The sequence below is a fragment of the Heloderma suspectum genome, chromosome 1 (genome assembly GCF_057233095.1).
Source record: "Heloderma suspectum isolate Gila_16-S chromosome 1, 16-S_ref, whole genome shotgun sequence".
Classification (NCBI taxonomy): domain Eukaryota; kingdom Metazoa; phylum Chordata; class Lepidosauria; order Squamata; family Helodermatidae; genus Heloderma; species Heloderma suspectum.
In genome coordinates, this window is record NC_139458.1 from 30,602,024 (window position 1) to 30,618,212 (window position 16,189).

General features: G+C 46.0%; 1 protein-coding gene across 1 annotated transcript in view; it reads right to left on the bottom strand.

Annotated features, from left to right (window-relative positions):
* Positions 1-7,752: 7,752 nt before the first annotated feature.
* Positions 7,753-16,189, bottom strand: part of BDKRB2 (bradykinin receptor B2) — a 42,489-nt gene continuing 34,052 nt past the window's right edge. The window contains exon 3 of the mRNA XM_084839663.1: positions 7,753-9,134. Coding sequence (XP_084695789.1) covers positions 7,985-9,134 — 1,150 coding nt within the window. The 3' untranslated portion in view covers positions 7,753-7,984. The remainder of the gene's footprint in view (positions 9,135-16,189) is intronic.

Sequence of the window (16,189 nt, forward strand, 5' to 3'; positions counted from 1 at the left end):
TCTAAGTTCTGAACAGCTGATGTTCCGTTATATTTCCTTATATTAAAATGCATTTTCCCTTTTAAAACATGTCCTAAGTTGAAAACCCATCTTGGAGTGCTTCTAGCTGAGACTTTTACAGTACAGTCACCCTGCCTCAAACATGGCATTTTACAGGGGCCCAGGCAATGTCATCTCCCATTTGTAACCTTCCTGTGTTTTCCAACTGATTCTTCCATCTGTTGTCTTATCTCAGAAAATCCATAAAGCAGCATAAGATGGGATAGGTGCCCAGTACCGTTGGATTGGTGGCGCTAGGAGCCCTCCATCTCGAAGCAGACTTGCAGAAACACATCTGAACCCCTAGTGTGTGCCCAGGCCACACCACTGATTTTAGTGTTGGGCGAGGATGTGCATGCAGTGGAATTAGCACACAAAGCTAGATTGTGTATTGCAGTGGCAGGCGACATGTGGTGTGTGGGCTGCATTAGGCCCCCATGGCCATTTTTGCACCCCCCCCAATGTTCTCCTACTGCTGCTGTGGCTGGAGCCTCCAAATTTGCTGCCCTACCAGCAGCAAAAATTCCAATGATTTTTCAGGGAAACAATGCATGGTGGGACAGCGCATGGTGGGAGAGCGCATGGCTTGTCTGCAAGCAGAATCACACTCCTGGAAGCCTCTGGGAAGTGTGACTCTGCTTGGAAATAAGGCGCATGTTCCTGTGATTCAGCAGTTGTGGTGGCCATAGTGGCAAATTTGGCTGTGGAAGAGGCAGGATGAAGACACTGGTGGGTTCGGGGGGGGGGGCTATGCAGCCTCCCACAGGTTGCCTACTCCTCATCTCTTGGAATGAATGGGAAAATATAGGAGCCTGCCATATACTAAGCCAGACGACTGGTCTATCTTAAGGGTAGGCAAACTTCAGGGGGAAGGTTAGCTTGGGAAAGGTCTGTTGCATTGGATGTAGCCTAGTACTGGAACTTAACAGTCACACTAAAGTCCACTCTTGGTTTCTCCAAACTATCTTCATTTCAGCAGCCTAATTCAGGTGGAAAAAAGTAATTTTGTTGTTGCTAACTGTTTTGAGTCAGAAACCCGTCGATCTGCATCAAGTTGCCCAGAGATCTACCATTAGATCTTGGCCTATTTTGGCCTACCCATGATCTGTCTAGCTCAGTATTGGTTTATGTTGACTGGGCAATGGCTCTGCAGAGTTTTAGGCAAGGGTCCTTCTCAGTTCTACTCGGGATTGCAGGCAATTGAACCTAGGACAGTTTGCATACAGTGCAAACTGTCCACCACAACGTGACAGCTCTTCAAGTCTTTTGCTCATATTACCCCAGGGGAGGACTCTCTCTCTCTGTGGTCCAAAACAGGGCAGCAAGATTGTTAATGGGGACTGGCCAACATGATCATATTATGCCAGTACGTTTCATCTGCACTGGCTACCAGTCCATGTCCAGGCCCAATTCAAAGTGCTAGTATTAACATTCAAAGTCCTAAATGGCTTGGGGACAGGTTACCTGAAGGATTGTCTCCTCCCATATACACCTGCCCAGGCCCTAAGATCATGTTCAGTGGTCTTTCTCCAGGAGCCCCACCAAAGGAAATGAGGGGGGCGGCTATCAAGAAGAGAGCTTTTTTTGCTGTGGCACCCTGGTTGTGGAATGACCTTCCCATAGAGGCTCATCTGGCACCTACGTTGTGCTACTTCTTGTGTCAAGTGAAGACCTTTTTTATTTTCCCAGGTATTTTAGTCTTTTAGCTCTGTTGTTTTAAATCAGTTATTCTAAATCTCTGCATTGCTGCTAGGTTTTTTTTTTTCTGGTTTTTACTTCATTTTATACTGTAATTTTATACTTTACATTTGTACTGTATTTTATGGTTTTAATTGTTGTGAACCGCCCAGAGAGCTTTGGCTATTGGGTGGTATAGAAATGTAATTAAGAAATAAAAATAAATAAGTTGTGGTCCTTGTAAGAATTAGGGCACATTCCTATACATGTTTAGACAGCAGTAAACCCTACAACTCCCAGCGTTCTCCAGCCAGCCAAGCTGTCTAAACATGCATAGCATTGCACCCTTAGGGCACAATCCTATTCAGATAGGCAGCTGCCTCCGAACTCGGAGGTGACCACCTATCCAATGCAGGGCAGGAGAAACATGGAGGGGATCGTTCCCTCCACGCTTCTCCTGCCCTGCATTTTCAGCTAGACAGCCAATTGTGGCTGTCTAGCCACAGGAGGGCAGAGTGGGGGAGGAGGCTGCTGTCTGACATATTGGATATGTCATGCAGGCATTTCTGCCCTCCCCACCCTGGGATGCCCCCCTGGAACACCCCTTTTCAGCCGCTCAGCACTCCTCTTCTGAGCATGGAGCACAGGGCTGTTCCACACTGCCTCCGAGGCAGCGCAGAAGTGGGGGGAGGTCGGTTCCCGGAAAACCAGATATCCTATGGCTGTCTAGCCGCTGTCTAGCAGCCATAAGATTGCTCCCTCCATGTGCATAAATTGCAGTATTATGACATAATTAATTGAGCCAACTGTGACTCTTGAAAAATCTTCTGGAATTTAATTGAAAATTGAACATGGGTTGGTTTGGTATAGAGTAGAATAAAACATACCCGTGTGACTATCTTTTGCATTTGATATGGTGCTGCAGTGTTATTGCTGGCAATGAAGATCAGTTAAGGGCACGATCCTGTGGGGATGGCCGTAAGCCTCCTAACTCAGAGGCTTATGGCTATCCGAAGCAGAGTGGGAGGCAGTCTTCGCCTCCACGCTCCTCCTGCTCTGTATTTTCACTAGACGGACTTTTTTGTCCATCTAGCTCAGGCACCGGGGAGGGTGAGGGAAGGAGGCTGGGGAGGGCTGGGGATAGCTGGTATCCCTGCTTCCCTAGTCCCTTCCCCTCCCTGGCCACAGAAACACCCCCTTTCTCTTCCCTCAGAGGTTGCCTTTGCAACCTTGGAGAGGCACCTAGCACAATTCTCTCTGTGCTGGCTGTGAGGGGCGGGGGAGGGGGGGAGCTCAGACTCCTGGGTCTGAGGTCTGACCGCTGTCTCCAACCTCAGATCCAGGAATCCGAGCTATCCTATGGCCCCCCAATCTAGGGGCCATAGAATTGCTCTCCCCGATACAAATCAAGGCAAGTCCTTTGGTTGCTCCAGCCTATGGTGGCAAGTGAGTTTGAGCTTTCAGTCTAATGGACAATGTCATCTGGTAGACTAATAGCATGCCCTTCTGAAATAAGCAGAAGTAAGCCAATTATGTTCCAATTCCTTTGGTGAGAGAAATAGTCCAATCGCATGACTTGAGCCACCAATAAAGTGGTTTTCTTCTGCTGGAACAATGATATATGGAACCATACAACATTAGGAGCATTTCTACACTAGGCTTGCATTGCCCACTCATGATTGGTCACTCATGGAAGTTTGCAGGCCCTTTACACAACGTCGTCAACTGCCAGGGTGTCTTCTGCACTTTCTGACTTTTATCCTGCTTTTTAAAAGATCAGAGATAACCCAGTAAGGAATGCTGATCTGATATATCAGATGTGCGTAATGACAGAGTTGCGCTATAACCACAGCACCATCTAGTGGCTGTAAAATTAGACACATAGAACTTGCTGAGAAAGGAAGTCTGTGATTCAAAGCACGTGTCCGTCAATGTAAAGAAGCTGATCTTAATCCCGGAAAGAATCCAGAAGCAAAAGCCCCAGTAAGGATGCAGGCTTTTAGCCTTGTGTGGTGAAGCCCTAGGACTCAAAAATTGCTTGCATTATATTTTTCATGAATTAAGAGCAGGTTAGCACATGTCTTCATATCATTGAACTACTGTGCTCTGGGGGCTCACAGCTGACAGTATAAAATCCCTCTGTTTTGTGTCTGAAGTGCTATGAATCAATATGGAAGCCTTCTCTGTCATTTTTGATCTGTGATAACTCATTCACACATGCAAAATGCCCCTGATGCTGCAGTGATGAACACACATGTGTGAGCCCAGTGTTATGCTATTGCATATGGAAAAGAAAACAGGCATGCAGGGCTGCCCAGAGATAAACAATGCCCATCAACTTATAGCTTTCATTTTAAAATATATTTATTGTACTTATAGTGTTTATTGTATTTGTAATGTTTACAGTGCTTGGTGATGTCGTCTCAAAGTAAAGCCATGTTCTATTGATTTTTATTTAGTATGAATAACAACCTAGACATTGAAAAAGAAGAGTATTTTAAACTGACCTTCCTCAACCTGGAGCCCTCCAGATGTTTTAAACCCTAACTCCCAAGATTCCTGACCATTGGCTGTGCTAGCTAGGGCTGATGGGAGCTGAAGTCCAAAAGATCTGGAGGGCACCAGGTTGGGGAAGGCTGGTTTAAAGCTAACTGATGGAAGTTCATTTTTTGTAGTTTGTACCCAAACAAACAGTAGAACTTTGAAAAAAAAAGTTAAAGATACTTTTCCTTCCACCTAGTTCACTGCAGGCAGTACACTCAACAAAAACTGACCTGGTTCGGATGATCACAGGGGAAAAGAAGCCACTGTGGTTTCTTTTCCCTGCCCATGTGTGCTGCTTGCATGACCGCCATTTCCCTAATTACCCGCGATGCGGAGCGGGTTAGTGTGCTGTCCAAACCCAGCAAGGTGCGTGGCAGGGGTGGCTTCTAAACCACCCCTACAACAAGCCATGGGTTGTGGAGTGATTTAGAAGCCACCCCTGCAGTGCACCTCACTGGATTCGGATGACACGCTAACAGTCACCGCGTCACGGGTAATTAGGGAAATGGCGGTTGCACGAGCAGCATGCACGGGGCGGGGAAAAGAAGCCATGGCAGCTTCTTTTTGCTCTGTGATTGTCCAAACGCGGCCTCTGAGTCACTGAGCTCAGCTTGCCAACCCCTTCATCTTGGTACCCAGGGCGAGCACCCAGCTCACCCTCTCCTAATGCCAGAAACACTTCTTTCTGGAATGAGACAGGTCAGTGGAGCTCATGAAAGGGAGCTTGGCTGATTTGTCCCAATCTGAAAATGAGCGTTTTTGCGTGTTTCTGGGGTTATTTTTAGAAATGTCAAAGCCCCATTGTGCAAACGGTGGGTCCTATGAGCACAACAGAACCAGCAGAGGTGGAATGGCCCTGCTGGATACTGACCACAGAGTTTTGTTTTTTGTTTTTTTTTAAACTAGCTCTCTCATTCTATTACAATAACAGTAGCTATGTGAAAGTCAGAAGCTCTCCAAAACTCTATCCTTCACCAAATATTGTTCCAGTCAAAGGATGCATCTTTCTCATTGTGGCTATGTATGCTATTTTACATATTCATACCTTGATGTTTGAACACGTGTAACTAACTGGGCAATAGCAATTCACTATTTGATTAAATACATTTCTGAGCAGGCTTCTATATACTTCTCCATTCCTGGGTATTCTTTTAAACGTTTATGTCAAACTATTGGTTCAATCTAGCCCAAAATTCAATGTGATTTTGGAGAGGAGTGGAGGCTAGAATACCACTACGTATCTACCCTGTTGTGGGGAAAGCCTATCTCCATCTCTTTACTCCTCTGGAACCCACAAGGAAGATACTGCACAAATAGGTTTGGTAACATCTTATTAAATAATGTAGTAATAATAGTTCATTCATTTCACCGATTGTTCATTCATTACATTTGTATACCATGCAATAGTCAAAGCTCTCTGGGGAGTTTGCAAAAATTAAAACACTAAAATACAACATAATAAAACTGTACAACACACACAGAATTAAGGCAGTTTGAAACAACTCAAAACAATTAACAATAAAATACCAGGACTAGATAGAACAACTAATATTACAAAACAACAACCCACCATCATACGCCTGGGAGTTCTTAACCTGGTGCCAAAAAGATGACAATGTTGGCACCAGGTGGGCTTCACTGGGGAGAGCTTTCCACAGTCCGGGGACACCACAGAGAAGGCCCTCTCCCTTGTTGTCATCCTCCAAACCTCCCTAGGAGGAGGCCCTCAGAGGAGGGCTTCAGATGTCAGCATAGCACTTCAGAATATTCAAAGCACTTCACCTCCATTCTCTCAGTGGTCCTTAGAACGACCCTGAAAGGTAGGGCAGTTGATTATGCTCATATTGCAGAGAGGGAGGCAGACAGGGCTGAGGCTAAGAAAACTGGCTTGAGTAACATCACCTAGTTGATGGGTGTGTGGCTGAGACAAGATTTTAATCCGGGACTTCCCAGTTCCAACAGTTATCCATGACTGATGCATTGTCCCCACTCCTGACCTCCATATGTTGAACAGCTGCATATAAAGCTTATGTGCATAGGGAGGGTCTTTGCGCAATTAGCAGCTCTGGAAAAGAAGAGTTCCCACATGTGTGGACACATGCCAAGGCTGCATGCAGATGTTAAACTGATCACATGGATGTCAGAAGCAGGGACAGTTATCCTCCTTTCATGTGTTCATTGTAATGTTTGAACAGGGCTTATGCCAGTTCTGATTCTCAAATAAAGGGAGAAGCCCAGAATGATGGCTGTATGTCCCTGGGGCAAAAGTGCAAAGGTCCCAGAGCAAATACAGAGGGGTGCATCAGGAGAGGATGTCCCAAACTTTCCCTGAAGCACTTCCAGGGCTTTATGATGGGTGTAAAAGCATCCAAGCAAAAGTGTGGGAAGCTGCTATTTGGACAAGCAGTGGTATAGTGGAGCCAGGGTTCACAGGGATACAGTGCCACCACTTTTTTTAAAAAATTCAGAGGAATGCTGACATATCTGTCACCCCTTTCAGACTTCCCTGCCCCCTCTGAGCTTAGCTGCAATCCTCACAGTAGCTGGAGAGGAAATACACTTTCCCAGCAATAATATTTTATTTATTTCATTTCTATACCATCCAACAGCTGAAGCTCTCTGGGCGGTTCACAAATATATAAATAATATTCCCTTTTATAATGCAAAATATTTTGGTGTGGCTTGGTCTTGAATTAAGACCCATTAGCTTGACAAAAGACCTGCTCCTACTGGATGAAAACTCCTAGAACTGGTTTATTGATATGGATCAGCACAGTTGCCTGCAATTTTGGACTCTCCTTGGGGATGTGGCTTTGGGGACTCATGATGAACACCTGCCATAATGGTCATACATGTTTTTCCCTGCATAAAGATCTCATCTGAAGGGGGTATTTGTGTTGCAGCTTATGTAGCTAGACATATTATGGTGCACTGCAGTGTATTTCAGGAGAAGGTACCAAGAAAAGCAGGATAGCACCAAGGACCAGCTTTGGAAAAGTATATATACAAGGATATATACTCTGTCTGTCTGTCTATCATCTATCTATCTACCCATCCATTGTACAACACACACACACACACACACACACACACAGAGATATGGAATTCAGTCATGGAAATAACATGGCATCCATTAGTAGGCTAGAGCAGCTGGCCTATGGCAAGGGTGGGCAGACTTCAGCCTTGCACGACCAGATGGTCTGATCCAGTATGGCTCATCTTATGTACTTTGTTTTTTACTGTGATCTTGAGAACTGACAGCCTGAGGCAGGTGCAAAATAGTGGCTCAGTTCGGTGGACATACTCTAAGTATTAAGGAAGAGGGTTCCTCTGAGCACATGCTCAGCCCAGGAATCGGGGATCAGTACTTGGACCAAGCTCAGAAGTCCTTTCACACAAAACTCCACTCCGGGTTTTCCCCAAACCCTACTTTTCAGCAATCTAATTTTAGGGGAGGGGGAAGCTTTTTAATTTTTGTTATTATTTGACAACTGGGAGTCAGAAAGCCCTTACTGATCTACTGCAAATCACTTAGAGATCTACCAGTAGATCCCAATCTACCTTCTGCCCATCCGTGGTCTATGCAAATGTTGCAACTAACGTCAACTTCTCCAAAGTGTCATCAGTAATGAATGGGTCTACTTTCTTCAAAATGAGGGCACCATCTAAAACCCACTGCTACATTTAACAGCTTTGTCTTTCCTATAGAACCAAGCAAATGGAGCTATTGTAGTATATTCACAGCAGATTTTTTCCTTTGTTCTTCCACCGAAAAGGACATTCGGAGAGTTTCCATAGAAGTCACCATTTGGATAGATGGTGCTGTGCTTTGTCTCCTAAGGAACATACCTAAGTAGACTTCCCTGGATTTCCTTCGGAAATGTTTGCCAACAATGACGTACACTATAGGGTTAAGGCAACTGTTGCTGAAACTGCAATAGGCAGCAATCTGCGTAGCCACATCAATGGCTTGCTCAGCAGGACAACCAGAAAAAACCTTGATTTGATACAACGTCTCCAAGAATGTGGTGATCTGGAAAGGAAGCCAGCAGATGATAAACAGAAGAAGGACTGCGAAAACCAGGATGGTGGCTTTTTTCTCCGTCTGAAAGGCTTTGATCTTTTGAAGGTCATTGTTTCGTAAAGCTTGAATGATCTGAACTGTACAGTAGGTAATGATACAGAGTGGCATCAAAAAGCCTACTGTGTTCAGCAAAGTGTTTGTGATCACAATCCACAGTTGATGGGATGGGTAAATCAAAATGCAGGCTGTAACGTTATAGTCTGCCACATACTGTAATGACCTGAACATCAGAGCAGGAGAACATAGGAGCATCGCAGAAATCCAGATGACAAGACAGTTCAATTTGGCACACCAAGTTCGGCGCAGGCGTCCCAGAGACATCGTTTTCACCAAGGCCAGGTAGCGATCGGTGCTCACCATAACCAAGAAATAAATGCTAGTGTACAAGTTCACATAAAGGATTGTATTGATGGCTTTGCAAAAGGGGAGCCCAAATGGCCAGTGAAAGTTATTGGCTATATTGAGAGCCCAGAAAGGCAAACCACAGAGTAACAGCAGGTCGCTCACCGCTAAGTTCGCCAAGTAAACTTCTGCCACTGTGCAGTGGCTCTTATGGAGACAAAAAACACTGAGGACAAACACATTCTCTACCACTCCCACGACAGCAAGAAGCCAGAGGAATACAGGCTGGATGTTCAATAGCCATTGCCATTCTGGTGGCCAAGGGCAGGAGGAAGGGCTGCCTGTTGCATTGACCCAAATGGACTGGTTCATCCCGGATTTCCAGGTGGCTGTACCGCTGTAAAGGGCTGTACTGTTTTCAGTCATCGTGGTAGTAGTTGCTTCTGTGCTGGAAAATGCATAAGACATTTAGACCTCTAACCAGCACAATATGCAGAGTTTAAAACAGGGGTGGGAAACCTCTTGCAGCCCAAGGGCTGGATTTAATTTTGGAGAAGCTCTCAGGGGCTGCATTCCAGTGGTGGGCAGGGCCAAAGGCAAAATTGGTGGGACAATAAATACAAAAGATACCAGCATGTTTTAGCTTAGAAGATCTTCCTGCCAGTAACTAAGCCACATTGGAAAGGCATTTCGACCTTTGAGAATGGGGAAAAGACTTGCACAAAATCCAGGGAAACATCAAACGATTGGTGGTTGAGGAAAAGGGGGAGGAGCCATAAAAGGGGTGGGGCCTTCTGGGGAACCCCAGAGGGCTGGATTGGGAACCCAGGCCTGATGTTTCCCACCATGGGTGAAATATGCAATTGAACCCCAAGGGGCAGACGTTGGTTCCGCCCAAAGAAAAATGGACAAAGGGCAAACGGAATTCTTAGGGGATAGAAGGTCTTGCGTGTGTGAAAAGTTAGAGAAAACAAGGTCAGAACAGGGCTGTGTGCAAATGACCTCTTGAAATTCTCCAGCTTGTGGGCAGAGAAATTTGGGAGACAATTTCATCGAATTTCTCCATGAGGAGGAGAAATTCTCAACTGTTTCTCCCAGGTAGGGCTCCCCATTGGCAGGGGCTAATAGTAAAGTTTTTTTTCTTTTGGGGTAAGGGTTTTGGGGGTCTTTGTGCTGCAACAGCATCAACTGCCCTGGCAGGCTGGCCCCCAGTTTGCATCCACCGCAATGCAGATGGGGGCAGTGCTGTGTCCAGCTCCAGGGATAAGGTGGAGTTAGCGCTCTGCCAAAATCTGTCCTCCAATTTCCTGAAAGTTTCCTCCTCCCATGAAAGAAGCTTCCATTGTTCTGCCCCATTCAGGATGTTTATAATTTCTTTTGGTGGTGTTTTTGAGCTTACCTCATCATAGCCAGCCTCCTGGGCTGCCTGCATGTCCTGACCTTAAAAAGCCCCATGGGAAGAATTACCTCATGGGGCCTTAAACTGGGCTTTAATTGAAGTGTAGGAAGGTGAGGAGGCTACAGGCGGCCAGAGAGATGACTGTACAATGAAGAGCGGGACATTGTGCTCCCTCCTCAGCCACCCCTAAGTAAGGTAAGCCCAAGAAACCCAAACCCAACCCATGGGAATTTCTCCGAAATTTCTTCCCCACTGAATTTCTTTTCAAAAGCACTTTCTCTTCTATCCAACTGAATGAGAATGGTTGAAGAAATGTGGGAGAAATTTTCAGCACAGCACTAAGTCAGAAGCTACCAGTAGCTCCCATTTTGATAGCCCATCAGTGAAGCCAACTGTGCCCTGCACGTGAAATGTGAGGTGTGTGTGTGTGCGCGTGTGTGCATGCATGTGTGAAACTTGCCCACCTTTGCCACCCGTACGGCCAAAGCGCTGCTGTTAATATTGCTGTGTTTGGCTGCTCCACATTCCTGTTCAGGATTTCTCACTGTCTAGCTTTCAGGCAACTTTGTTCATTCTCAGCCCAACCTCCCTCACAGGTTTGCTTTGAAGATGAGCTGAGTTAAGACCTGCAAGGTGCTTTGAATGCTGCAAAATGTGAATGGGGTGACAGATAAGAGTAATAATGCAATTTTTTAAAGAAGTTAAAATAACAGACAGATTATTTTTATTTATTTATTGCATTTATATCCCGCCTTTTTTCCCCCTCTTGCAAGGAACCCAAGGCAGCATACATAATCCTCCTTCTCTCCATTTTATCCTCACAACAACAACCCTGTGAGGTAGGTTGAGCTGAGAGTCTGTGACTGGCCCAAAGTCACCCAGTGAGCTTCCATGGCTGAGTGGGGACTAGAACCCGGATCTCCCAGCTCCCAGTCCAACACTCTAGCCACTACACCACACTGGCTCTCAGTGTTCCTGCTCCTCTAGTGCACTGTCTCCTTTATTGCACTGGGATCTGGCCATGAACTAGCTGAGGGGGAGGCAACCTGCTGCCCTCCAGAGGTTTGGGACTACAATTGCCACCAGTCCCAGCTAGCACAGCCAAGGGTCTGGGATGATGGGAGCTGCAGTCCAAAACCTCTGAAGGCTACCAGGTTCCCTGTCCCTGATCTAGCATGTTGCTTTATCCTCCGCAGCTACCGTGACTCTTTAAGAATGTCAGCACAGGCACTGAAAGCTAGGCTAGTTAAGAAGATGAAACGTGGCAGCTGACTATGATGAAATCTGGCTTTTCTTGTAGAATTGCTGGAGCTGAGACACTGGGGACATCTGTATTGCTAGAGGTAAGTGAGAACTTACAGCTGTGAGTTGTCCACTGCTGCTAGCTACCATGATTCCCTTTCTTACTATATCCCTGCCTGGAGACTACAGTCTGGCTGATCAGTATTTATAGGTTATGGGCCACCCCCGATGTATTTCTGCAGAGGTGATACATTCCCTGCCAAAATCATAGAATCATAGGGTTGGAAGGGGCCTACAAGACCATCGAGTCCAACCCCCTGCTCAATGCAGGAATCCAAGTCAAAGCATCCCTGACAGATGGCTGTCCAGCCTCGTCTTGAATGCCTCCAATGTGGGAGAGCCCGCTACCTCCCTAGGTCATTGGTTCCATTGTCGTATTGCTCTAACAGCCAGGAAGTTTTTCTTGATGTTCAGACGGAATCTGGCTTCCTGTAACTCGAGCCCATTATTCCATGTCCTGCATTCTGGGATGATTGAGAAGAGATCCTGGCCTTCCTCTCTGTGACAACCTTTGAAGTACTTGAAGAGCGCTATCATATCTCCCCTCAGTCTTCTCTTCTCAAGGTTAAACATGCCCAGTTCTTTCAGTCTCTCCTCATAGGGCTTTGTTTCCAGTCCCCTGATCATCAGAAGGCAATGTTAGGCCAGGGACAGACAGACTGTATGACTCCAAATGCTATAGACATACTCTGAGAAAACTTCTTAATGTGCTGTCACTAGAGATATGGAGACCCAGGAAAAAACCAGAAAAATTTGGAAAGAACTGCTGTTTTTGTCCCCAGCCAATTATTTGTTTCTAGTTTTTTCAGTGGAACACTGGAGAAGAACTCCTATTAAATACTTTCTCTTCCAGAAGGAGTAAAATGCTTTTTAAGTCAGGGTTTTACTCACTCAAAATGTGTAAGAAGCTTCCATCGCACAAGAGGGAACATGCGACGGGGCCCTTGGAAGGGGTTCAGATGTTATCCAACGATGCGCAAAGCATCACCCTGTGCTGGTCTCTTTCTCCAGTATCCATACAGAAAATGTGGGCATTATAGCATCTGTGCAAGACCATATAGTCTGAACAATGGGCTTCTGTGGGGGTGGAGACTTAGCTGTCAAGGTAAGGAACTCCAGAGAAACCTGCCTGGCTTCCCTGTATCTGAAGTGTGGTAGGTTTGGTGTGTGAAGGCTTTGTGTTGTTACATGGTTGATGTGATACTGCATGGAAATATGACTGCAGACTTCATTTCCTTTTCCATTGTTTTGTTTCCATAAATAGGTGAGAGAGAATGGCTTCCTGTGCTAACATATCAAACACATTATAGCTGTCCTCCTTGAGGTATTTTCCTGTACAAGAACATTCTCCAACAAAATGTCACAGTGTTCCTGTACAGCAGCCTTCCTCAACCTGGTGCCTTCCAGGTATTTTGGACTAGAATTCCCACCAGTCCAAACCAGCATGGCCAATGGTCACAGAAAGCTGGGAGTTGTAGTCCAAAACATCCAGAGGGCACCACAGGGCCATCTTCATAGAAATGCGTTGAGAATCGCTTTCAGCTTTTCTCCGCTTTTTCCTGAATTCGGCTTTGTTCTGTCAGTGACACACTAAGTTGAAAAAAATGGACTATACCCGTCTCAAACCAACTGCTTTCACAGATCACACTGCACTCTAAATCTGCCTTACTTTGGGGTGGGGTGGGCGGAGTCCCATCAGTTCAAATAAACTTAATCAACCATGTACGAGAGACTTGGTCCCTGTCCCCATCTTTCCCCTGCTCAGGGAAAAGAAATGTATTGTAAGGGATACCAGACATCCAGAGAAAAGGAGCAGAGCCTTTTCTCTGGAAGTTTCCCTACATCCCACGAACAAGTGTGCTTGCCAGTTTCTGCAGCCTGCCAGTTTCTGCAGCCTGCCAGTCTCCGCAGTCTGCCAGTCTCCACAGAAATGAGACTGCCATGTCCCTATAGCGAGATGGAACTATACAGCAAGATTGCACATATGGAGCCATGGTATATCATCATATCGCTAAAGCAGGAGAAAGCCCAGGTGCCGCTTTGGCGCTTTAGCGGTATAGCAATTTAGCGTGATAGTGATTTAGCTATATGGGGACTTAGCAGTATAGCAATGTAGTGCTATACCAATTCAGCTGTATGGCAACTTAGCATGATAGTGATTTAGCACTATAGCAAATTAGTAATGTTGAGATTTAATGATTTTGGGGTTTGGAGGTTTAGCAATTTAGGGCGCAATCCTATGCATGTTTAGACAGAAAAAAGGCCTACAACTCCCAGCATGCCCCAGCCAGCATGGGTGGCTGGGGCCTGCTGGGAGTTGTAGACCTTTTTTCTGTCTAAACATGCATAGGATTGCACCCTTAGAGACTTAGAGATTTAATGATTTTAAAAAATTAGGCAGCTAAACCCAGATCGTTTACTTTGGGGGTGGAGAAGGAAAAAAGAATGAATTATAGTGAGTGGCAAAGTACAGAAACCTGACCTGTATCTGCTCAGGCTACCATGAAATGGTGGAAAAGCACAAAAATGGAGGAAAACAGGGAGGGCTGGTCCCAACCCCTTAACTGAGGTCACAGCCAGGTGAAAGATACACTCCTGGCCATGTCTATCATGCCAGATTTAAACCAGAGGAACGAGGCACACAACAGCTGAACCACATGGGAGCCGCAATAAGGAAAAGAAATGGACTAAAAGTACTATGCGAAAATGCGTCTTTTCCAGAGGGAATCTGCGGGGTTGCTGCAGATTGGTGACAATGTCGTGTATCGCAAACGACCTCAAACTGCTCCCCCTCTGCGTTAAATCAGCAGTGTAGATTGGCCTCAGGTTGGGGAAGCCTGCTGTAGAGGATTCCAGACAGACAGACATGTCCTTTTCAAGGACACTCCAGTTGATTGTCCCAGTTTCTGTCCCTGCCCCCTGACAGTCTCTCAGGATTCCATTCCCACGGAGCATGCTCATTCTTCATTGGTCTCCCTTCCCCCATAGGGTCCCCGCCCCGCACAGATTTTTTGTACTTCTGCAAACCTTTGGGTTCTGCCACGGCTGCTGCTATCTCCCTCCTGTGAGCATATGATGCCCTTTTGACTATAAGGAGGATCGAGTTTGAGATTAGCGTATGTGGTTTGATCATATTATGATCAAGGATTGTTTCAATTCAGCCACTTTGGGTTAGTGCACTGAGGACCACATTGCAACCGGTGCTGGATTCCTCATTAGTTGATTAATTATGGTATACGGTAATGGTCAAACTACACACTTTGCTGGAAGATCTGTGATTGATCCTCCAACTTTGGGGCTGTTTTTACTAAATGCAGAAGTGTATAAAATCATGCATAGTGTTGAGAATGTGGAAAGGGAGACATTTTTCTCCCTTTCTCATAATACTAGAACCAAGGTCATCCCATGAAGCTGATTGGTGGGAAATTCAGGACGGATAAAAGGAAGTACCTGTGCACACAGTATGTAGTTAAACTATGGAATTCACTTCCACAAGTCGTAGTGATGGATACCAATTTGGATGGCTTTAAAACGGGGTTGGACAAATTCCTGGAGGACAAGGCTATCAATGGCTACTAGTCCTGATGGCTCTATGCTACCTCGAATATCAGAGGCAGTATGCCTATGTACCCCGGTTGCTGGGGAACATGGGTGGGAGGGTGCTGTTGCACTCACGTCCTGCTTGTGGGTTTCCTGGTTGACAGCTTGTTGGCCACTGTGTGAACGGAATGCTGGATTAGATGGGTCCTTGGTCTGATCCAGCATGGCTCTTCTTATGTTAATGGTAATTTGACTGGGGAAGTGGTTCAAGGGCTGAAGACATGTAACCCTACTTGGCTACACACCTATTTTCCCAAACAGGCAGACACAGGCATGTTACAGGTGCCTGTATTTAGGGCAGCTGGGATTATTCCAATTTGAAACATTTCTGGAAAACCCACCTCACTTTCTGCCCTGCTTCTGAGTTCCTAGAGGCATCTGACTAGGAAACAGGGGGCTGGTCTAAACAAACAGTAGCATGGTTTAGCAAAGCACTTCTTCTGTACATATGTTTCTAACCTTGGGACTTGCTATCTGTTTTCCCTTTGTAAGTGCCTAAGCACCGGTTCACACAAAAGACACGTTTCCTGTGCTGGCTTCAAAGCCACACACAGCAACTGGAATGTCTAATGGTGTCATAAATTTGTCCTGTGTTTAATGGGATGGAGTTGTGCACTGCTGTGACTGTTTACATGCCTGAGTAAATTGTTTACTTGAGAGAGATGAGATGCGAACGCAAAGAGGGATCCTGTGGATATAATCCCTGGGTAGGAGAGGAAATGTCATGTCGTATAAGGGTGAGGAATCCTGTAATTACTGCAATTCTTTCTTCCACACAAGGACAAACAACAGCATAATAACCCTACCCTGCTTTGCACCCACCACTTGCCCTTATTTTCTGTCTGCCCCCCTCCCCCCCCCATGTAAGGCCAGAGACAGACATATATCAAAAAGAAGCCCAAAGTGCTGTGAATGCATTTAGAGACCACTTTTCAATGTATGTGTGTGCTGGTTGCAGGATTAGCACACACATAACTGGCACATCTCCAGTTAGAGGGGCTCAGGCAGCAGGCTCTCTGCAAGAGACCCTGGAGACCCATTGCTGTAAAAGCATAGACCAGGGATGGGTAATATGTGGCCCTCCAGACAGGGCAGAAATAGCGGCCTGGGCAAGGAGTGTCTTTGGTGCCCCCCCCCAATGGACAGTTTTGCAGGGCCACCCAGAGGGTTTATGGGGCCTGGTGAAGGTGTGATGTTGGGGG